Source organism: Nicotiana attenuata, chromosome 7 (assembly GCF_001879085.1).
Source record: "Nicotiana attenuata strain UT chromosome 7, NIATTr2, whole genome shotgun sequence".
Lineage (NCBI taxonomy): Eukaryota > Viridiplantae > Streptophyta > Magnoliopsida > Solanales > Solanaceae > Nicotiana > Nicotiana attenuata.
The window spans coordinates 32,756,634-32,779,843 of record NC_031995.1 but is presented as its reverse complement, the minus strand read 5'-3'; the positions used below and the strand labels follow the sequence as shown (position 1 = coordinate 32,779,843).

At 40.4% G+C, this 23,210-nt stretch overlaps 1 protein-coding gene across 1 annotated transcript; it reads right to left on the bottom strand.

The window, feature by feature from the left end:
- LOC109228907 (cationic peroxidase 1-like) lies at positions 20,368 to 22,933 on the bottom strand. Its single transcript, XM_019394160.1, has 4 exons — positions 22,644 to 22,933; positions 21,493 to 21,684; positions 21,042 to 21,207; positions 20,368 to 20,958 (listed from the first exon to the last, which is right to left on the bottom strand). Exons 1-4 carry the CDS (start codon positions 22,845 to 22,847, stop codon positions 20,576 to 20,578), a joined length of 945 nt encoding a protein of 314 aa, XP_019249705.1. The 5' UTR covers positions 22,848 to 22,933; the 3' UTR covers positions 20,368 to 20,575.

Here is a 23,210-nt window from a genome sequence, read left to right as displayed (position 1 = left end):
AATTGCTGAGGCGGTCTCCTCGGTTCACCGCTTGTATGGAAGGGCCTTCCTCCCCTTCCTCCTCGAAAAGAACACAGCAATCCATATCATCATCCTCCAGAAATAGATTCTTCATGGCTGCCAATGCTTCATCTTCTTCTGACCCATATATAGTATCTGTCGGTTGGAAGGTCTGCTCCAGGCTAGGTATCGGAAGCTCCAATGGATAGTAGGGGCCACGCCATGGTGGCGACCAGTTCTGGAATTCTTCCCAAGTATAGTCGTACACTAAGCCAAATGTAGTACCATGCTTCTTTAGTTTGATGGGCTTAGTGATCCCCTGGAGGTTTTTGTCGAGTCCCTTTCCAGGCTCGTACCCACACCACTTCAGGATACTTTCAATCTTGTTATCCCACCACTTATCCTTGTCTACAGCGTTGACCCTTTCAATGTGGTGGTATGTTTCTCCGCCTATTCTCCTTTTACCTCCAATTATTGGGATGGTCTGGCGACTATATATGGGGTTACTACCATCGCCATGAATAATCACCTCCTGGTGATTCCATTCGAATTTCACTGCCTGATGCAGGGTCGATGATATGGCTCCAGCGGCGTGGATCCAGGGCCGTCCTAATAGCAAGTTGTAGGATACCGGGACGTCTATCACTTGAAAGTCGACGTCGAACCATGTTGGCCCCATTTGCAAGCATAGGCTGATTTCTCCAATAGTAGCCCTTTGGGACCCATCGAAGGCCTTGACATTGATAGCCCCATCTTTGATTTCGTGCAGGCTTTTTCCCAAGGTTCTGAGAGATATCAGCGGACAGAAGTTGAGGCTGGATCCTCCATCGATCAGGACTCTAGTGATGAAATAATCCTCACATTGCACGGTGATGTGTAGTGCCTTTTTGTGGCTCAGTCCTTCCGATGGCAGCTCGTCTTCGTGGAAGGTGATTTTATGGCTTTCCAGTACTTGTCCTACCATATTTTCCATTTCGCCTCCAGTTATGTTGCTGGGCACATAAGCTTCGCTCAGTATCTTCATTAAGGCATTCTTGTGAGCGTCAGAGCTCTGTAGAAGAGCTAGGATGGAGATCTGTGCTGGTGTTTTGTTTAATTGCTCAATGACCGAGTACTCCTTAGCTTGTATTTTCTCCAAAGATCGTCGGGCCCAGTTTCAATAGGCCGTCCCGAGGCTTGCTTACTGGACTCGGCTAAGTGTTCTGGGTATAAATCTTCCCTGTTCTGGTCATTCCTTGTGCAGCAATTGTTTCTCCTGTCTTGGTCTTTCCTTTCCTCCTAGCTTCGGCAGTGTAATCCCATGGTATGGCATTTGAGTGGAATGGTGTTATGTCTGACATTGCCACAGGAATAGGTACCCTTGGGGGTAACACAGCAACTTCAAAGGGTGCAGGTGCTTTTGGAACTCCAAATTCAACCTCAATTGGCCCGGGCGCCTTTGCAGAAGGAGGCGCTTCAAATTTGAGAGGTATAGAAACGTTTACTTCATCGTTCCTGGAGGGATGATTCTGCACAACAATTGGGCTAAGTGTAACCGCTGGTTTCTTTGGTTCATCACCTTCAGCAATCAAACCTGTCGACCCTTTGGGGTCCAAATCATCTTCGATCTCGATCATGTGAATGTTCCCACCTTTGTGGTCAGGCAGAGGGTTGTTGCGAACATTAGGAGCAGGCTCCTTTGCTACGATGACCTTATTGTTGATCAGGGTTTGATTCTTGTCCTTCAATGAGCGGCACTCGTCGGGGGTGTGTCCCTTTATGCCGGAATGGTACGCACAGGTCTTATTAGGGTTGACCCACTGGGAAGGATTCTCTGGAGTTATGGCTGGGATAGGGGTGACATAACCAGCAGTATTAAGTCTCTCGTACAGCTGATCAATTGGTTCAGCGATGGCTGTGTATTGTTTGGGAGGTTTGCGGTCAAAATTTAGCCTATGTCTGGGGAAATTTTAGCGGGTGGGAGGTGAATAGTAATGAGAGGATTGAGCATTATAAGCTTGGTAGACAGGTGTTGGTTGAGAGTATCTGGGTGAGGTGGGTTGATATGTGAGAGGTGGAGATGATTGGTAGACGGGAGGTGGATTTGGATAGGAGGGAGCGGGTGCTTGGTAATTCAGGATAGGCTGATATGTAAGTGGAGGTGGTGGGTAGGTGTGGTATTTTAGTGGTGATTTGGCTCCCTGTGCGACCATTACGGCACTCACATCTTTCTTCTTGGACGTGCCACCGGACTGTAAAGCCTTATTGGTGGCCTGTAATGCTTCAAGATTAGTAACCATACCATTCTTAATGCCTTCTTCGATTCTTTCTCCCAGTTTGATGATATCGGAGAACTTCTGACCCTTGATTAGCATCAACCTCTCGTAATATTGTGGAACTTGAGCCCGGACGAAGAACCTGTTCATCTGTTCTTCTTCTAGGGCCGGCCTGACCTTTGCAGCTTCTGACCTCCAACGAGTAGCATACTCGCGGAATGTTTCGATAGATTTCTTCTTCAAATTCTAGATGTAGAATACATCCGGTACATTCTCTGTATTGAATCGGAATCTATCCATGAAATTCGAGGCCATGCCTACCCAGCTTGTCCATTTCTTGGGGTCTTGGCTGATGTACTAGGATAAAGCATCCCCCTTCAGACTTCTCATGAAGAGCTTCATACGGATCTTCTCATCCTTTCCGACTCCGACCAGCTTATCGCAATATGTCCTCAGGTGGACCCTGGGATCTCCTATTCCATCGAACATTTCAAACTTGAGAGGTTTGTACCCCTCCGGAAGTTCAACATCTGGCTGAATGCAGAGGTCTTCATAATTTAACCCCTCGATACCTTTGTTACCTTCCATGCCCTAAACTCGGCTGGTCAATTTCTTGAGTTCTGCTGCTAATTTCCTGATAAGGGAGTCTTTGTCATCAGACTCAGGTGCACTTGAGATTGGTTGAGTATAATGGGGTACAGTATCCACGTAAATAGGAGTGTTGTGGAGATGGTCATTTATGGTGTCAGTGGCTCGGGAATGAGTAGTGGAGTGTTGTTCGGAGTGTGGCATGCGTTACAGTGTTGGGTATGAGTGGGTTGTATCTGTGGTCGTGGGGTGTTTTGTGGAGGTGCGGGATTCTGGGTATTGACATCAGGAGCGGTGAGAGAAAATGACAGGTTCGCCAAGTTCCGAACCTGCTCCAGTTCTTCTTGGAACTTTAATAATTTTTGCTCAAGTTGGGTAGTAGTTTCCTTAGCAACCGGGGTACCCTGAGGAACCTCAATTTCCTTTCTGGCGCTCGGATCTCCCATTCTTCCTTTGTTCTTGTTCCGGATAGGACTCGGAGGAGGAGGAGATGGAGGGCCCTTGGATCCTGTGGAGTATGATGATGATGCCAGAATGCACAAACTAACCTTCGGGGAGGGGAATAGAAAATAAAAGAAAAACAAAAGGTAACAAGTTAGTGCAGGTTATGAGGAAAAAATATTGCAGTATTTAAACACATTGTGCAAGAATATAAATTGCGCCCTAACTTTGGTGCCTCGTTGTGCCCGAGGTAGGCCTAGCAACAGGTTGATTTGGAGAACTTATAATGCCAAATGCCTCATTTTATTGATAACAAATAAGACGAATCCCAAAACGACACCAAAAATAGCAGAAATAAAATGTCACTAATGGTCGTGGGCCTTATTACATTAAAGCAAAAGAAAGACTCCTAACTACTTGGTCCCAGAAGGACCTTCCCCAGATTCGGCATCTTTAGCTCCATCGAACAGCTTCACTAGCTCACGCAGTCCCAACAGCAAGTAAGCTCTAGCCAAGTGTCCTCCTTCGTTTCCTTCAGCATTGGTGTCATTTCAAGGTCCCCGAAGCGGAACACCGATCTATCGCCATCCCAGAATAGAGTTGCAGCCTCTATGATTTTGTTGTCGGGCTGGATTTCTAGAAGAGAATGCAAATTCCCTAAGTACTTGCGGACGAGCGTCTGATCACTGGAGTGGAGGTCTTTCCACTAATTTAGCAGTCTTGGATGAATGTTGGTTACCATGCCAAATCTGGGGACTTCGTGCCTCATTTTCTGCAAAACAAAGCGTTAGGCCCTCACCCCACCAGACTCGACTATTTAGACCAATAATTAACATAGCAAGCATTTAGTTCTCCAAATAAATGCACAAAACATGGAAGTGTCCGTTTGGGTTTCAGGGAAACCCGATGGACTTTGGACAAGGCTATCCTATAATGAGTCATTATGTGGACAACATAACTGACTCGACTAGGTTTGACCATGATGCATGTACAGTTTAAGCGGAGTAAGGTTTCTATTGGGGTATTAGACAGGTACCCTTGAGTGGACAACTCAAGAGGGAAAGCCACGGAACCGTCGACTGCACCGCTGATCGACTGGTTTTACCGCAAATACGCCTTTGCCAACTTTAAGGGGTGATAGTATTGGAAGAGCGCAACTGCTCATTATAAGCGTTGCTATAGTATTTGTTTAGCACGAGTGGAATATGATGTTGAAGATGCAGTTTAGAAGAATGAAACAACTTGACTTGTATTTTCACGTTCATACAATAAATGTTTACAATAATTGCTCAAAAATTACAATGGTATTGATGGAAAGCGGTAAATGAAAGTAATTAAAGAAAAAGAAACAAAAGAAACAAGTCAGTTTCGAATAAAGGCATTAAACAAAAGCAATAAAAGAAAACAATAAAGTCACATATAACATGAGATGGTAAAAGCCTAAAGAGTCCCCAGCAGAGTCGCCATGCTGTCGACGCCCCCTTTTCCCCAAGAAATCGGGTTTACGACATTTTTTGGAAAAGATAACTCTATTCCCATTTGGGAATTGGGTTTTTGGATTTGAAGAGTCGCCACCTAATGATTATAGTGCATTAGGACACTTTAAGGAAGAATTTGAGATGAAGAACCAGAGTTCGGGTAAGGACTAGAAATTATCTCGAGGGGAAGGTGTTAGGCACCCCTCAAGATCCACTAGTGTGGTTCCCGGTCATGTTACAATTGTGACTTTAAATAACAAGTAAGCAGATAGAGGTCTCAAATAGAAGGGGATTGACACATAATGTTGCAAGTGAATTGAAAGTTTGGAGAAAATAAAGAAAGCAGAAATTTTGAGGAAGTGGTTTAAACAATTCTGAAAATAAACATAAACAAGTAAAGGGAAAGGGGGTCCTAGGTTTATAAATAATATGGATCACATCAATGCAATACCCGACAATCACTCCTCAGAAGAGGGGTTGCATGTGGTATTAGCGCACCGGTCATCATGTCCATATCTACCCTTCCCACCCCATTAAGGTATTAAAGCGTGGAATGTCTCGTTACTTATTGCATGCTAGTACCCGTCCCAATCCTATCAGTCCCGGAGGCATTTGGACTAACTAGTCCTAATGGGAGAGGGGTTTGGGGCCTTTTGGAGAGTTTTCAAAGGACAAAATACTAAGGCGTCAATCAAAACACATAATGCAAGTAAAGGGGAAAGCAAATAAGCAAGTAGGGCTCACATAAGCCTCCTAAAATCAGATAAAGCCATAGAGTTTAGCATGTCTTGCACGTACTGGTTAGTCTTAAATTAAATTAAAGCGATAAGCGGACTGGTTCAACACATATTTTTGGATAGGAAGTCTACATTAGGCTTACTCGAATGCAGTTGTCTAAGACTGATCCAGTTGATTAGTTAAACCTTTTGTCTATGTGTTAAACAGACCTATAGGCATTGTATCTACTGGTTTCAAGAAAGAGGAAAACTGATTACAGAAAAAGGTCGCCAGTTTTAATCAGAATAATACAGGTTTTGCAGTTGATATTGCTTAAACGAGCGTGACAGTTCAGAATCGGTATTTCCTATAGGCATGCTTTCTAGTCGTTTACTGATTTTAGGCACCTTTTACAAACGTTAGCAAGAGTGCAGAAATCCTACGAGCATGATATCTAGGATGCAATTGATTATTATTTGACCTATAACTGTTTGCCTAATGATAGATGCGTAAATGCAGANTCAGGCAGGGAACAAAGGTAAGAAAATAATCATGTATCAATTAGAATCAATCGGTAGCAGAAAATCCGTTTACTTGAGGAGTTCAAATTTGAACGGTAAAGGGCAGAAATTATTTAAGGAAGGAGATAAAGTAAACATATTGTGCATAGCATACAAATAAGGGGTAAATACATAGGGGTTTTAATTAAGGAAAGAAAATTTGAAACACACAGTTAAGTAAATAAGGCAAAAACAAAGTAAATCAATTAGTACATAGTAAATCAGGGAATCAGGGATTCAAAATCACTAATGAACCAAGTCAGAAATAAGAGAATCGAAAGGTTAAAGAGAGTTTTCAAATAAAACAAGGAAAGAATCAATCATGCTTACACAAGGAAGTCTGAAATCAGTCCCAAAATTCTAGAGGGACAACCAGTGTATATAAATAATGCACAACATTGGGCGTGTGAGGTTAAATCATGACAAAGAGAAACAATAATGCTAGCGAAACATGATAGTCGTATAGGCTAATCAGAAGCATGCTAAAGAGTCAACTAAATAGGGTCTTATAGATTTTAGCAAAAAGTCAGAACCACATGGAGAAACAAAGTTGAAACAAAGATGAAACAACTTCAGGAACTCAGAGATTAGGGTTTTGAAACCAAGCAAGTTTAGAGATGAGAAGCACACAAAGCACGTAACAAGTGGCCTCAAACTCGAATGAAACCCCCAAATTCTAGGGTTTTTATCATTAATCGAGTCTAGAGACGAAAACAAGCAAGTCAGGCAAAAGAATACTAACGAAATAAGTTCAGAAAACTCAAAGGGACTGAGACCTTAAACATGTATTTCCCAGAAAACTTCATGAAAACATAATAAAAGAAAAATCGTGCAAAATACAGTAGGGGAAGTCATAAGAGCAAGGTAGAAGAAAACACAGCAGAAGAAAACACATAAGAATCACAGTAGAGCATGTAAAATCAGAGAAACCCTAAGTCGGAGAAGATGAAAGGTTTGAAAGAAAACTTTTGAAAGAAACTTTGAGAAATCATTTGAAAACCTTAAAATAAACATAGATCTAGAACAGATCTAGAGGAATTAGGAGAACCTCGAAAGGCTAGGGTTTCAGAAGAACCCTAGAAGCGAGAAAGCCTAGAAAAATCACGATCTAAGCCAGAGAATATCACAATCAGGCTCAAAAGACCAAGAGCCACCGGAGCAAAGCCGGAGATGGTCGGGATCTTCGAATAGGTGAAGATCTGAGTGAAGACCCTCGAGGTCGGGCCTCGATTCTTCAATCAACAGGCATGCAGAAGCCATTGGAGGCAGGTACAGGCCTTCAATGGCTTTGGAAGCCATGGATTCAGGCGATTTTGGGTGGTGACCGGAGGGAGGCGGCTAAGGTCAGGTTTAGGTCTTAGAGAGAATCAGAGAGGAGAAGGGATTCGAGGGCGGCGGGTTAGGAGAAATGAGGGAATTAGGGTACTCGTGTGGATTAAAAAAGGAAGGGACGAATAGGGGCTGTTGATCTCAAAGATCAACGGCCAGGATAAAAAAAAAGGGTCTGGGTCAGATTATTTGGAATTGGGTTGCGGGTTAGGTTTAAACGGAAATGGGTTGGGAATTTGGGGCCGAGATTGGACCTAATTTGAGGCTAAAATTGAAATAGATGGGGCTAGTATTTAAATAGCCAATTTTCCTTTGTTTAATTTTATAAAAATAGTGAAAATTACTCTGGGATAAAATCAAAAGCAATGAACCCCTTAATAATTCATAAATAATAATTGAAAAATACTGGAACTAATTTTACAATTATAAAATACTATTAATCGTAAAATAGGCTATGATTGCAATTATATGCAATTTAGCTTTAAAAATACCAAATAAATATGTAAAAATATGCTAAAAATCACCTTAATTATATTTTGGTGTAAATATGAGAATGAAATAAGTTATTCACCAAAAAATGATAATTTTGGAAATGAATATTGGATTTTGTTGTATTAAAATAGGCAATAAATTGGTTTAAAAATCATTAAAAATTTGGAAAAGTACCGAAACTCTTGGGTGTGCTTATATATGCACATATATGCTATTCTGGAAATATTTTGGGTGTAAAACTTAGGGAAAAATTGGGTATCAACAGCTGCCCCTCTTTACCCGGGAAGGATGAAAGAGTTGTCGGGTAAAGATATGATGGCCAATTTTGACCGGAAGCGGCGATTTGACAAGAATTTGACCGAGCTCTGGTTTCTGAGCTGCCTACATATCCCTGGTTTACAGGAATCAGGCCGTATGTAGTTCAGGAACCATTGACGGAACATGCCGATGGAGATTCGAAAGAGACGGACACGATGTTTAGGGTGGCAAGAAGTATTTGAAGTTTGATCGGCTGCGGGAACCGGAGCGGGATCGCTCCTACTGAGGTGGCCGTTGCTGACCGGTGTACCTGAAAGTGAGCAATACGGGCGTATATCGTGCATAAACTTAAACGTGATGCAAGTTCCCATTGGACTATGAATGTTGTCTTTGGACGGTTAGGATGACGTCCTCAGACCATGATGTCCTGGGCCATGAAGCGCAAAATTAAAGGATTCGCAGGCTATGAAATGATGTTCTCGGGCTATGATAATGATGCCTCCAAACCATGATTCCTTTGAATAATAATGTGCAGGATATAAAGCGGGTCCTCGGGCCATGGCATGGTGTTTTCGGGCTATGAAGATGATGCCTCCAAACAATGACGCCCTCGGACAGTTTGGCGGCGTTTCAGCCCATGAAATGCAAGATTTGGCGGTATTTCAACCCATGAAATGCAAGATTTGGCGGTATTTCAGCCGGTGCAGAAAAATGTAAATGGCGATATTTCAGCCGACAGAAATTTAAATAAAACAGCGATGTTTCAGCTGATGTAAAAAATGTAAATGGCGATATTTCAGCCGACAGAAGTTAAAAATAAGCAGGCGATGTTTCAGCCGATATAGCAAAATGTAAATAGCGATATCTCAGCCGACAAAAAATTTAAATAAAGCAGCGACGTTTTAGTTGATGTAGAAACGTAAATGGCGTTATTTCAACCGATACCGAGAATTAAATAAAGTTGGCGATACTTCAACCGATTAAGAAGGGTGATTATAAATGGCGATGTTTCAGCCGATAGAGATTTAAACAAAAACTGGCGGTGTTTTAGCCATGCAAGATTTGTATGAAGATGGCGATATTTCAGCCGATGCAAATAGAGGTGGCTATATTTCAGCCATGCAGATGGAGACAGCGCTTAGTCTCGAAAGGCAGAAAGGTAGCCTTATGCAATGCAAGAAAATGCAGGATGGAGACAGTGCTTAGTCTCGAAAGGCAGAAAGGTAGCCTTATGCAATGCAAGAAAATGCAGGATGGAGACAGTGCTTAGTCTCGAAAGGCAGAAAGGTAGCCTTATGCAATGCAAGAAAATGCAGGATGGAGACAGTGCTTAGTCTCGAAAGGCAGAAAAGTAGCCTTATGCAATGCAGATAGATGGAGACACTGCTTAGTCTCGAAAGGCAGAAAGGTAGAATGCGAGAATGTAAAAGGACGAGTAGTAGTGAGACTTCTTAGCTGATAGCTGATATCGTGACTGCTGGGAAGGTTGTGTATGGATAGCAATTACGAACAAGTGATGATTCTGAGAGGTTGCGTTCTTGAGAAAGTATGCGTGCATAAATATACCTGACGATATTGTTAGTCTGGTGCCTGCATCCAAAGAAAAATCGTGAGTTTTGTAAGGGGGAAAGGCTAGTTCGTTTTCCCCTGACTTTCGGCGTTGCGTATCATTGGGGTAGCGTTGCTAAACAGTAGCAATTCGAACAATAGTTATGCATGATTTAGTAAATATAACGTAAGTAGAAAATAGTTTTCTTTAGACGAACCAACGACTGCGACGTGGTTCAAGACATTGCAACCTTTCTTGCTCCGGAATTTTGAGGGTCCTCCTCAAAATTCTGCCCCAGTTTACTGGGCTGGCGCTTCTGATGGCTGCGCTGAACGGCTAAAAAAAATCAACTTCGGAATTTTGAGGGTCCTCCTCAAAATTCTGCCCCAGTTTACTGAGGTGACATTCCTGGCGATGAATGGCTGAAAACTAACTTCGGAATTTTGAGGATCCTCCTCAAAATTCTGCCCCAGTTCTAATAGCAGGGAGGAAAAATGGAATTTTTATTAAATTGTGACCGAACCCCTAGGGCTGCCTACGTATCCCCTCTTAAACGGGAATCAGGTTAGGCGTAGTTCAAATTACATCATCATAAGAAATCATAAGTGGTTACACATAGTATCGTTTCACTGCATCTGAATTGATTGGCTTTGGCCAAACTTCTCCGTCCATTTCTGCAAGAATAAGGGCTCCTCCAGTTAGAACCCGGTGAACCATGTACAGACCTTGCCAGTTGGGAGAGAATTTCCCCTTGCCTTCATCTTGATGTGGGAATATTTTCTTCAACACCAGCTGCCCCGGTGNAATCATTAAAAATTTTGAAAAGTACCAAAACTCTTGGGTGTGCTTATATATGCACATATATGCTATTTTGGAAATATTTTGGGTGTAAAACTTAGGGAAAAATTGGGTATCAACAGGCAGCCAATAAAGAAGAAGAGTGACCGGCAAGCGACATGAGGGAGAACCCAAGTACTTTCTTTCGGATCCAAGAAACAACTCTCAGAGATCTTTTTTCCTTTGGGAAGATACAGGAGAAAGACTTTAGGTTAATCTAATACCAATATATTTCTTTGTTCCATACTTGTTATATACTAGTCAATTAAATCGGTTGAATTGTTGTTCATATTGCAGATCGATCAGTTGAGTGGAGCACGATACTTCACGACCATCTTGGACTTCAAGCATTTGCTTCAGACAGAAAGTTTGGGACTCAAAGTGTGCCCTCATGAGGCAAGGAAAAACTTCAAAATGTGTCTTTTATGTAACTTGGATAGCCTTTTCTAAGTACGACAAAGCTTCCTTGTAAACTGGCACCGTCGGATCACTAAGGCCGACTTTTGTCCCTGCTCGACGGGTGGGCTTGGGAGGTGGCTTATGCTATTGAAAGCCTAGCTCATCCTAGCGTGGCTGGGAAAGAGTAACCGAGAAAAGGCAAGAAAGAAGGAAGCTTTACTTTCCTATCCAGAACTAGAACAACTACCTCGGCCTCACACAGAACAACACTCGACTTGATCCTTCTTTCTTTTCTCCTTCCACTCTTGCCTTTTGGGGGCGGGAGTGCTTGGTCGTTAGGGTTTCCTTTTCCTCAACCAATTCGGTTGTGTCAGCCCGGAGATTGGTCAAAGATTTTGTTATGAGCTGGCTGGACAAAGATGGATTGAAGGTCAGATAGATTTGAGTTCAAGTGGCAGCCCCTTACCCTTTCGGTCGAGCACAACCAGAATCAAATCAATGAAGAAAAAGCGATAGATACAGGGCAGATTCAAAAAAATCAGGTAGTAATCTTTTTTTTTAATCGATGAGAAGAAAAAAAAGGCGTTAAGAGACCCTCAAGGCCCAACCCTAGACACTATAAGATCCTTTTTCAAACCTGCTCCCCTCAAGACATCTCTTTTCAAACGAGGAACAAAACAAGATCATTCCATTTCATTCTTAGTAAAATATTGAAAGATATTCCATTAGTAATGAAAAAAGGGGTGGATGCTTAGGCAATGCATCGGTACTGTAGGGACCTACTGAGGTTGTGTTATATGTTGAATTAATTCCTTTAATGCCATTTTGTACTCAGTCACAATTTCTACTTGCATATTATATCTCAGTCTTTGTTGTCCTTTATTGATACATTATATCATCATTGTTTGGGTTGATTATCATGATTCTAGAGAGCGCGAGAGACTAGAGATATTGATGACTGAGTAAGGCCGAGGGCCGGATTGTGAGGATATTTATGGGAGGGGGATACACGCCGCAGCATATTATTTTGATTCATGCCATGATTTGCTTATTATAGCGCTTGGGCTATAATTTCCCCTCCGGAGTCTGCAGATCCACAGTGAGCGCAGGTACCTACTGAGTGTGAGCACGAGCGGCGAGCGCGATTGCCAAGCGATTGGGAGGATTGAGTGGCTGTAAGGATGGAGTGACTGTGAGGAATGAGTGAATGTGAGGTTGGAGTGAATGGGAGGACTGAGTGACTGATACTCTGAGAGTATGCACATGATTTCATTAGTGTTTGTGCTTCAGTTGGCATATATAACTGTCATTTAGTTACTGAGATGTGGCATATCCTATTTCAATTGAACTTGACATGATTTAACTGTTTTCGCTTTAAATGTCGAACTTGATAGCATGCCTACTTTCTTGTACTGCAATTCAGTAATTGAACTGTATCCGTGAAGCTCGTTACTACTTATGTCCAATAGTTAGTCTTGTTACTTACTTAGTTGGTTGTACTCATGCTATACCCCGTACTTCTTGTGCAGATCCATGTGTTTTTGGACACGGTGGGTGCTGATTATTTGAGCAACTTAGTCATTTGGAGATTTCGAGGTAGCTGCTTGACGTCCGCAAACCTTGACTCTTCTTCCCTATCTTTCAGCGTTATGTATTTAGTTTCAGTTTTTCTTAGATATTATTTCAGACTTGTGTTGTATAGACGCTCATCTACTCAGTGACACCCTGGTTTTGGGAATTTTCCGTATTAAGTTTTGAGGTTTTATCCAGCTTATGAGAGCTTTAATTACTTAAACGTGTTTTAGTTCATTTTTCATTTAAAAGTTTTGGAAATGTTTAACTTGTCGGCTTGACTAGTACCATGTTAGGCGCCATCACGACAGGTTAAGTTTTTGGTCGTGACAAGTTGGTATTAGAGCCTAGGTTACATAGGTCTCATGAGTCATGAGCAGGTTTAGTAGAGTCTTGTGGATCAGCACGGCGATGTCAATACTTATCTTCGAGAAGCTGCCAGACCCTTAGGAAACCTCACATTCTTGTATTCTTGTCGTGTGGATTTGTTGATTCAGGGAACTAAACTTGTATTATTCCATTCTCTCACAAACGGTGAGGACACGTGGTACCGAATAGGATGGATAGCCACCAGTACCACCAGCTAGGGCCACGAGAGGTTGAGGTCGCGGTAGGGGCAGAGGTGCAGCTCGTACAGCCGCTAGATCAGCACCTGCAGATCCACTTATTGCTCCAGCTCAGGAGCAGGTACCAGATATGATTGAGCCAGTGGGGCCAGCTCAGGAACCACCTGTTGCCATTGTGATTCAAGGCCTTCAGGAGGCCTTGGCTAAGATTTTGACTATGTACACCAGCCTTGCTCAGGCGGTTTCTGTTCAGACCGCGCCAGCCACTTCTTAGGCCAGGGGAGGTACCCAGACTCCCGTCGCCTGTACACAGGTGATATAGGAACTTCAGACACCGGGGGTACTACCAGCCCAGCCGGTTGCAGTTGCTCAGGCCCAGGTGGGTCCCGTTATGATTGACGATGAGCAGAGGAGACTAGAGAGGTTTGGGAGGCTCCGGCCTGCATCATTCAGTAGGACTGAGTTAGAGGATGCCCATGACTTCTTGGATAGGTGGCAGCGGATTCTTTGTACGACGGGTATTCTAGAGACCAGTGGGGTCTTATTCACTACTTTTCAGTTTACTGGGCTGCCTTCAGATGGTGGGAGGCCCATGCGAGGCGCAGGCCAGTTGGTGCAGCACCACTTACATGGCATGAGTTCTCCGCTCTCTTTTTGGAGATGATTGTGCCACAGACTCGTAGGGAGGAGCTGCGTAGACAGTTTGAGAAGCTACATCAGGATGTCACGTCTGTGACCCAGTATGAGATGAGGTTTGTAGAGCCGGCTCATCACGTAGTTTGGTTGGTTCCCATTGAGAGGGAGAGCATTAGGAAGTTCATTGATGGCATATACTATCAGTACCGTTTTGTTATGACTCGGGAGAGTGTATCAGGTGCTACGTTTGATGAAGTAGTTGTTATAGCTCAGCAGCTAGATATGGTTCGTATTCAGGAGCATGAAGAGAGGGAGGCCAAGAGGCCTTGTGGTTCGGGTGGTTTCAATGGTGTTCCTTCTGGGTGACAGTCCTACCGCTCAGATCGCTCGTCCAGTTCACCGTGGTGCATCATCTAGCTATGGTTCATACAGTGCTTGTCCGAGTCACTCATCTCTCAGTGCTCTCCCAGCCCAAAGTTCATCCCATGCTCCATCGGTTCAGGGTTCATCTATGCTAGGTCCTTCTAGCACTTATGCTAGTACCTGGGTCCCCCTTCAGTCCCCACCACCACCACCTGGGAGTTTCTTCGAGTGCGGAGAGTTGGGCATATGTGGAGACAGTGTCCCCATCACCCGGGAGGTCCAATACAACAAAGGAGTCAGGTTGCAGCTTCAGCACTAGTTACATCACCACCCGCCCAGCCATTTCGGGGTACGGCCCAGACAACTAGAGGTCGCTTTAGAGGGGAGGCTAATCAAGTGGCGAACGGGCCCGATTCTATACTATTTCTGCCAGTCCAGATATTGTTGCTTCAGATACAGTGATCACAAGTATTGTCTCAGTATGCCACAGGGATGCTTCTGTATTATTTGACCCTGGTTCCACTTATTCGTACGTATCATCGTAATTTGTTCGTTATCTGGATATGCCCTGTGAGTTCTTAGTTTCATCGGTTCATCTACGCCAGTGGGTGATACTATTGTTGTGGACCATGTATATCGGTCATGTGTAGTGACTATTTGGGGATTGGAGACTAGAGTTGATCACTTATTGCTTAGTATGGTTGATTTCGACGTGATCTTGGGTGTGGATTGGTTGTCTCCATGTCATGCTATGCTGGATTGTCACGCTAAGACCGTGACGTTGGCGATGCCGCGGTTACCAAGGATCGAGTGGAGACATTCTCTAAATTATGTTCCTAGTAGAGTGATTTCATATTTGAAGGCCCAACGGATGGTTGGGAAGGGGTGCTTGTCTTATTTGGCCTTTGTGAGGATGTTGGTGCTGATACTCCTACAATTGAGTATGTTCCGGTGGTGCGAGACTTTCCGGATGTGTTTCTTGCAGACCTGCTGGGCATGCCGCCCAACAGGGATATTGACTTTGGTATTGACCTAGTACCGGGAACTCAGCCCATTTCTATTCCTCCGTATCGTATGGCACCAATTGAGTTGAAGGAATTGAAAGAGCAGTTTTAGGAACTTCTAGATAAGGGGTTTATTAGGCCTAGTGTGTCGCCTTGGGGTGCATCGATTCTGTTTGAGAAGAAGAATGATGCTACTATACGAATGTGCACCGACTATAGGCAGTTGGATAAAGTTACAATTAAGAAGAAGTTTTTTTGCCGCGTATTGATGATCTATTTGACCAGCATTAGGGAGCGATCTCTAAGATTGATTTGAGGTCTTGGTATCACCAGTTGAAGATTCGGGATTCGAATATTCTAAAGACAGCATTCAGGACCCGTTATGGTCACTATGAGTTCTTGTGATGTCTTTTGGGCTGATCAATGCCCCCGCGACATTCATGCATCTGATTAACAATGTATTTCATCCTTATCTCGACTCGTTTGTCATAATATTCATTTATGATATCTTGGTGTACTCTCATAGCCAGGAGGAGCGTGCCCAGCATTTGAGGATTGTGTTGCAGTGGCTGAGGGAGGAGAAGCTTTATGCCAAGTTCTCCAAGTGTGAGTTTTGGCTTAGTTCAGTGGCGTTCTTGGTGAACGTGGTGTCCAGTGAGGGGATTAAGGTGGATCCCAAGAAGATAGAGGCAGTTCAAAGTTGGCCCAAACCGTCCTCAGCTACTGAGATTCGGAGCTTTCTCGTCTTGGCCCGTTATTATCGTCGCTTCGTGGAGGGTTGCTTGTCTATTTCATCACCTTTGACCAAATTGACCTAGAAGGGTGCTCTTTTTCAGGTGGTCGGATGAGAGTGAGGAGACCTTTCAAAAGCTCAAGACTGCTTGATCACAGCTCCAGTTCTAGTTTTTCCTTCAGCGTCAAGCTCTTATACAGTGTATTGTGATGCTTCTCGGATTGGTATTTGGTGTGTCCTGATGCAGGAGGGTAGAGTGATTGTTTATGCTTCTCGTCAGTTGAAACCCCTTGAAAAGAACTACCCTTTCCATGATTTGGAGTTGGCAGTCATCGTTCATGTATTGAAGATTTGGAGGCACTATCTCTATGGTGTGTCTTGTGAGGTAGTTACAGATCATCGGAGTCTCCAGCACTTGTTCAAACAAAAGGATATAAATTTGAGAGAGCATAGATGGTTGGAGCTCTTAAAGGACTATGATATTACTATTCTGTATCATCCCAGGAAGGCCAACATGTTGGCCGATGCCTTGAGTAGAAAGGCAGTCAGTATAGTATGAGTAGCCTTGCATTTATTCCTGTTGGTGAGAGACCACTTGCAGTTGATGTTCAGGCCTTGGCCAACCAGTTGGTGAGGTTGGATGTTTCTTACCCAGTCACGTTCTAGCTTGTGTGGTTTCTTGGTCTTCCTTATTTGATCGCATCAAAGAGCGCCAATATGATGATCCTCATTTGCTTGTCCTTAAGGACACGGTTCAGCACAGTGATGGGGTGTTGAGGATGCAGGGTCGGATTTGTGTACCTAATGTAGATGGTCTATATGAGTCAATTCTTGAGGAGGCCCAACAATCCGCGGTATTCCATCCATCCGGGTGTCGCGAAGATGTACCAGAACTTGAGGCAACACTATTGTTGGAGGATAATGAAGAAGGACATAGTGGGGTTACTAGTTCGGTGCCTTATCTGTCGGCAGTTGAAGTATGAACATCAGAGACCGGGTGGATTGTTTCAGAGACTTGAGATTCCGGAGTGAAAATGGGAGCGCATCACCATGAATTTTCTAGCACCATGTTAGGCACCATCATGACAGTTTAAGTTTTGGGTCGTGACCATATGATGCCTTGAAGCTTAGGGGGCAGCGCCAGTGGAAATTGGTATTTTAGGAGAAGGACGGGTCATTATTTTTCTCCACTGTGCCATTTTTGTCCTTTGCCCAATTTTTAAGGGCTTATTGTATTAAATTATTTTTATTAGTGGTTATTAAAGGGAAAATTTCACATTAGAACAGTTGAGTTCCCTGCTTTTCAATTTTATAGCCCATATTTCAATTTACAACCAACTAGCCCAAAAATAATAGGCTAAGATTCAACATTCAACTCCAATAGGTTCTCAAAATTACTGTTTAATTTCTAAAAAAGATTCCTCATGCTTTTAAATTAATTTTCGAATCAGTAACTGTGACTCAAATATTAGTTCAACAAACCAAAATCATTTGGGTGGTGAAAATTAAATTTTTAACAAGCTTAAATATGTGGGTTTAAATTGCGAATTTGATTTTGTGAGAAATTTGGAGTGGGTGCTATTTAGACTTGATAGAAATAGTATAAGGAGGTTGTATATAAGATTTGAAGTCATTTAATGGAGATTTGGACTGGTTTTGAACAAGAATTGCAACTGAATATCGTGGAAGAAGTTCGTCTACAGACGCTTGTATAAAGGTGTATAAAAGTGTATAATAGTTTATAAGGTGTGTTTCTACACTCATATACACTATTATACAAGATTATACATAATTATACAAAAAATTGACTTCATCTTCTTCCTTGCATCTTTTCTGAAATTCAACTCAAATCTTGCTCAAATCTACTCCAAATCACTTCAAATTTAAATTTTGAACTCCTTTTGATATTTTCAATCAATTGGAACAACACTCAATCCAAACAACTAACAAACTCAAAAAATTCTATTTTTGAAAAGCTTTGAATGGCCTTCAATGGTGGACTTCTACTCTTCATTTTTTTACATTGCAACCAGATGACATAGAGAGAGAAGCAGTAAAGGCGAACGACAACTTGAAGCATATGTAAAAGATGTGAGAAGAAGAGAGAATGAAAGCAATGGTTGTGAGAACAAAGATTTAACTCTATAGTTTTTAGAAGCAATGGTTGTAAGAACAGAGATTTTGAATATGCAAGAGCTAGTATTTTCAAAATATGTACAACATGGGCTAGGTAGGGTAAAACTTAAAGAGATTTTTACATTCCTATACACTATATGAAACTATATTACCCTCCCTACTCAAGTTTTACTATAATTATATTTTATATACCCAATTACCATTTATGTATATTTTTAGGGAATTAATGATAATAATTAGTGTCCTAAAATTACTCTAACATATCTTCCACTCCCCCACGTTTCTCTCTCCACATCCTACCCCCCTCCTCCACGTATCTTGCGCCCACCCACGATTCCACCATTGACAACCATTAAAAAGCTTTGAAGCTTTGAATTCGAATTTGGATTTTAATAAAATATTATTTGTTTGAATTGGATGTTGTTGCAAAGAATTGGAAATTCTCTCTACGTCTCTCTCTATCTCTCAATCCCTAATTTCAGTAATGTAAAGCAAAGGAAAAGAGAGCAGCAATTCCCCCATTGACAGCCATTAAAAAGCTTTGAAGCTTTGATTCGAATTTCGATTTTCAAAAATCATTATTTCTTTGGATTGGGTGTTGTTGCAAATAATTGGAAATATGTTTTGGTGTTTATATCTCAATTTTGAGGGATTTTGGTGAAGATTAGACTTGGTTTTTGGCTGAATTTCAGATTGAAACTCGAAGAAGAAGAAGAAGAAGACATGATATACATTATATTTACGAAATCGCAGTAAAATTACTGGGTAGAAATAATGTATGAAAGTTGAACAATATTGTATAAAATTTGTATTTAAATTGTATGTTATTGTAGTTGTATTTAACTGGGTAGAAATAATGTATGAAAATTGAAGATAAGTTGTATAATATATAATTAGTTGTATGAAATTTGTTTTTACTATGTATAAATCNAAGAAGAAGAAGACATGATATACATTATATTTACAAAATTGTAGAAAAATTGTATTCCGTTGTTTATATATTTTTCTTTTTTTTATTTAACTACTGTATGAAAGTTGAACAACATTGTAAATATAATGTTGAAGATTAGACTTGGTTTTTGGCTGAATTTCAGACATGATATACATTATATTTACAAAATTGTAGAAAAATTGTATTCCGTTGTTTATATATTTTTCTTTTTTTTATTTAACTACTGTATGAAAGTTGAACAACATTGTATAAAAATTATATTTAAGTTGTATGATATTGTAGTTGTATATAACTGAAAAGAAATAATGTATAAAAATTGAAGATAAGTTGTATAATATATAATTAGTTGTATGAAATTTGTTTTTACTATGTATAAATCAGAAACAAAGTATACAAAAGACATATTGTATAAAATTTGTATTTAAGTTGTATGTTGTTGTAGTTGTATTTAACTGGGTAGAAATAATGTGTGAAAGTTGTAGATAAAATATATAATATATAATTAGTTGTATGAAATTTATTTTTACTATGTATAAATCAGATACAAAAGACATATTATATGAAAGTTGAACAACATAGTGAATTCCCCCAAATTCACTATGATTTTTCAATTTATATTATCTCTGATTTGTTACTTTGTTTTTCTGTTTTCTTCCAATTCACTTATTTTCTCCTCCTCATTTTGAGTAACTGTTCTATGTGAGATTGTTAATTCGTAAGCAGACTACAATCTAGCGTGCATTTTTTAAAAACTCAGATTTCATTCTGTCCTTCAATAAATGAGCTCGATTTTTTAACAGCTTTATGAAAAAATTACCTTCCTTATCCAGCTAACATCTGTTCAATATAAATAAACCTACTCCATCTCTTTCTTGCTTTTGAATCAACAATGTGAATCATAAATGTTTCACGGTATTAGTATTACAGAGTGCCCTGACATGAAAAATCCCTCTGTTTTGCATTCCTTTGCAGTACTAAGAAATTGTATGTTTAAATTCACTTTTATGCAAGATCTATAGCTTCTGCCGAAGATATGGGGAGAAAGAGAGGAGAGGAGAGGAAAAAAGGAAAAGGGTGTAACTAAATCCCTTGATTGAAGGCACAAATAATGGATTGAGAGCCTTTTAAGGTGGATTCTATAAATTTTGTAAACAAAACTTGTTTATGTCGGGTAATTAACTAAACATGGACATTAAGGGTAATAAAGTTTCAAATAATGTATAGGAATGAAAAAATCCCAAACTTAAAAACATGGGCCATTTTTTGTTATGGTGTGAAGTCATGTGTATTTTTTGTAATTCTTTCGTTATTAAATTGTAATTCCAATTAATTTGGGAAGTTACTGATACTAAGTGTAATATGGAAAAAAAAATGTTAAATATCTCTTGAATTGCTAAAATTTTCAAGTAAAAAGAAAAAGGTATTTTTATTCTACGCAAAATTTCTAGATCATATATCATCAATTGTTAATTTTTTTTATAAATATAATTAACAGTTCAACATATAAAAACACTCATTTCATTTCACTACTTGGAACATTACATATTGAGGGAGGGCCGTTACCACCTTTACCTCTAATAATGAAGAACATTTAAGTTGGCCACCCAAAAAAAAAAAGAACAGGGGAAAAACATAGCAACACACAGAAATTTTGAGATCATATTTTAGGTACTCTTTTTTAATATATAACCATGGTATTCGGGCCAGCTATTAGTTCGTCTTTCTGCAATTTTTACGAATTTGGCCACTGGTACCTGTAAGAGGGCTAAGATTTCCCATTTTCACCATAGCATTTTTAAAATCAGTGAAGAAAGTGGCTGAATTGGAGCTGTAAGTGTTAACTATAGAGTTCGTAGATCCTCCATTAAATAGCTGTTGATCAGAATGAAGAAGGCCCTTTTGGATTTGTAAATTCTTGAAGTAAACATTGTCAAATGAAGTTGGACTTGTGTCTAGAGGTGAAAGATTGTTGTTACCACCACTCTGTGGACAGTTTGCTTTCACTGATGTTGCAAATGAGGCATTGATGTTGGCTTCATTGTATAGACGGTTTCTGAAAGTAGTACACCTTGCTTGGCCTATTGTGTGACCTCCTGCAACATTATTTGAAGAAATTATACTGTCAGTGTATATACGTAAGTTAAATTTTTTAGTGGTTTAAGAAAGTTGAACAGACCTGAAAGAGCAACCATTTCCCTAGCAGTTAAACCTTTGTTAGAGAAGGAAGAAATGAGGCCACTGAGGTTCAAAGTTGGTGCAGGTATGTTGTTGTTTGCTGCACTCAAACTTGCAGTAGTTGAGTCTCTTCTGCCCAGTAAAACAGTCCAAGTAGGGCCACCAAGCTGGCAAATTCATCAAATAAACAGTCAGCACATATTATAAGACTAGAAAATTTTATTTAGTCTTATGGGGTGTCTGTATACGTTTCCAATTGTAAGTGTACATGCGTACAAAAGAATTAATTTTTGAATAAAGTACATAGAATTTAATAAAGTAGGGTAAGGCTGCGTACAATAGACCTTACGGTCCGGCTTTTCCCCGGAACCCGTGCATAGCGGGAGCTTAGTGCACCAGACTGCCCTTTTACATATAACTTAATATGTATGTATTAGCATATCTTTACTTACTTTGACGACAGAATCTCTAGCTGCAACGGCTAAAATATCTGCACAAGATACAACACCAGCACATGAAGCCTCCACTTTTGTTTTGATAGTATCAATCACGTCAAACCCTCTTAATGACCCACTATTCGGATTAGCAGTCTTCTCTCCTGTGAAGTCTGATGCATCATCTAGTAGTACAGATGCATCACAACCCTGATGCAAATAATTAAACATGTACGTTACACGTTGTTATGAATTTGATTAGTAACTAAACAATATTATTGCCATATGCAAGTTTATTCATTGCAAGCAGGTGTGGTGTGTGAGAGCTTAGAGGGGTAGAAAGAGTCACCACTTAATACTCATCACATATTGTAGCCCCAATAGTTAACATGTAGAAGAAGACAAGAATTTTTAGTTAAAGGGTTATTTTCAAGACAAGAATATATATATATATATATATACTCCCTCTGTTCCAGTTTATGTGAACCTGTTTCCTGTTTGGTCTGTTCCAAAAAGTGACCCCTTTCTAAATTTGGAAACAATTTAGCTTGAACTTCCGATTCTACCCTTGATGAGAAGCTTTTATAACCACACAAATACTCTGGATCCTTTTTTGACATGTTTAATTAGCACCACAAATTCAAAAAATCTTTCATTTTTTCTTAAACTTTGTGCCCAGTCAAACAGATTGGAAAGGCGGGAGTTTTGTTTTTTTCTCCCGTCTTTTTCTATTTAAGTCGATTGCCCTTCAGCTTGTAGGCTCCATTATTGGCAAATCACTCTTATTGACAAATGTACACACTTAATTACTGGTCAATATCAATGTCTTATACCACACCTACCTACTGCTACTTACTAATCTCCAAAATGCATGTCTAATTATGCAAGTTTCATCAACTATATATGACTCAGGAATCAAATTTGGAAAACCTCTTGTATCAAATTTGAAGTATCAGCATCATCTGACTGGTTTTAGTCATCAATATACTACAGACCGCCTTTATTTAAGCTAGACCTACTATGCTTTACATACATAAGATTATAAATTAATAACTAATTTAATACACACATGCCACTTTAAAAGGGATTTTTCTTTTTCTTTTTGCACGCGAAGATATGCATGCATGGAGGGTACTGATGAAAAAAAAAAAGAAAAGAAGGTAACTTGCATTAACAAAACAATCATGGAAATGAAGACGAAGTAAAGAAGCCCCCATGCGAGCCTCATTGGTGACAGCAGAATCCACAGCTGTTTTAATAACTGAGAGGACATTCGGACAGGAGGAAGAGTAGAAATTGGCGGACAGTGACTGAGCAGAGCTCATTCCAACAAGAATAGAACATATTATTAGTAGCAATGATATATTAGCCATAGCTACTATGAAATAAAAGAAAGGAGAAGGAGAAGAAGATTGGTTATGACTTATGCTTCTCACTAAGTAATGCGTAAAATGCAAGAAGCCTCTCAATATATTTATAGTAGTAGGTGGCTGAAGAAAAAAAATGTGGCTGAAATAGTGCACCGAATTATATTGTCCAGCTTCAGTGTAACTTTCATTTCTTAATTCATTTTCTTTTATAAAGTTAAAAACAATAAAGTGCGTCAATTATATAAAAGAAAATGAAAAGAGCCCTATATTGAAACTTTCCAGCAGTACCAAGAGAGAATATCATTTCAAAGCTTCAAGAAGAAATTAGCTAATCTCTCCTTAATTCTACTAAACGGTAGTAGTCGT

Excerpts from the sequence above, each read along its gene's own strand:
- LOC109228907 (XM_019394160.1), bottom strand. The coding sequence starts at position 22,847 with ATGGCTAATATATCATTGCTACTAATAATATGTTCTATTCTTGTTGGA. Across the intron at positions 21,208-21,492 it reads CTAGAGATTCTGTCGTCAAA|CTTGGTGGCCCTACTTGGAC; the intron begins GTAAGTAAAGAT and ends TGAATTTGCCAG. Across the intron at positions 20,959-21,041 it reads GGAAATGGTTGCTCTTTCAG|GAGGTCACACAATAGGCCAA; the intron begins GTCTGTTCAACT and ends ATAATGTTGCAG.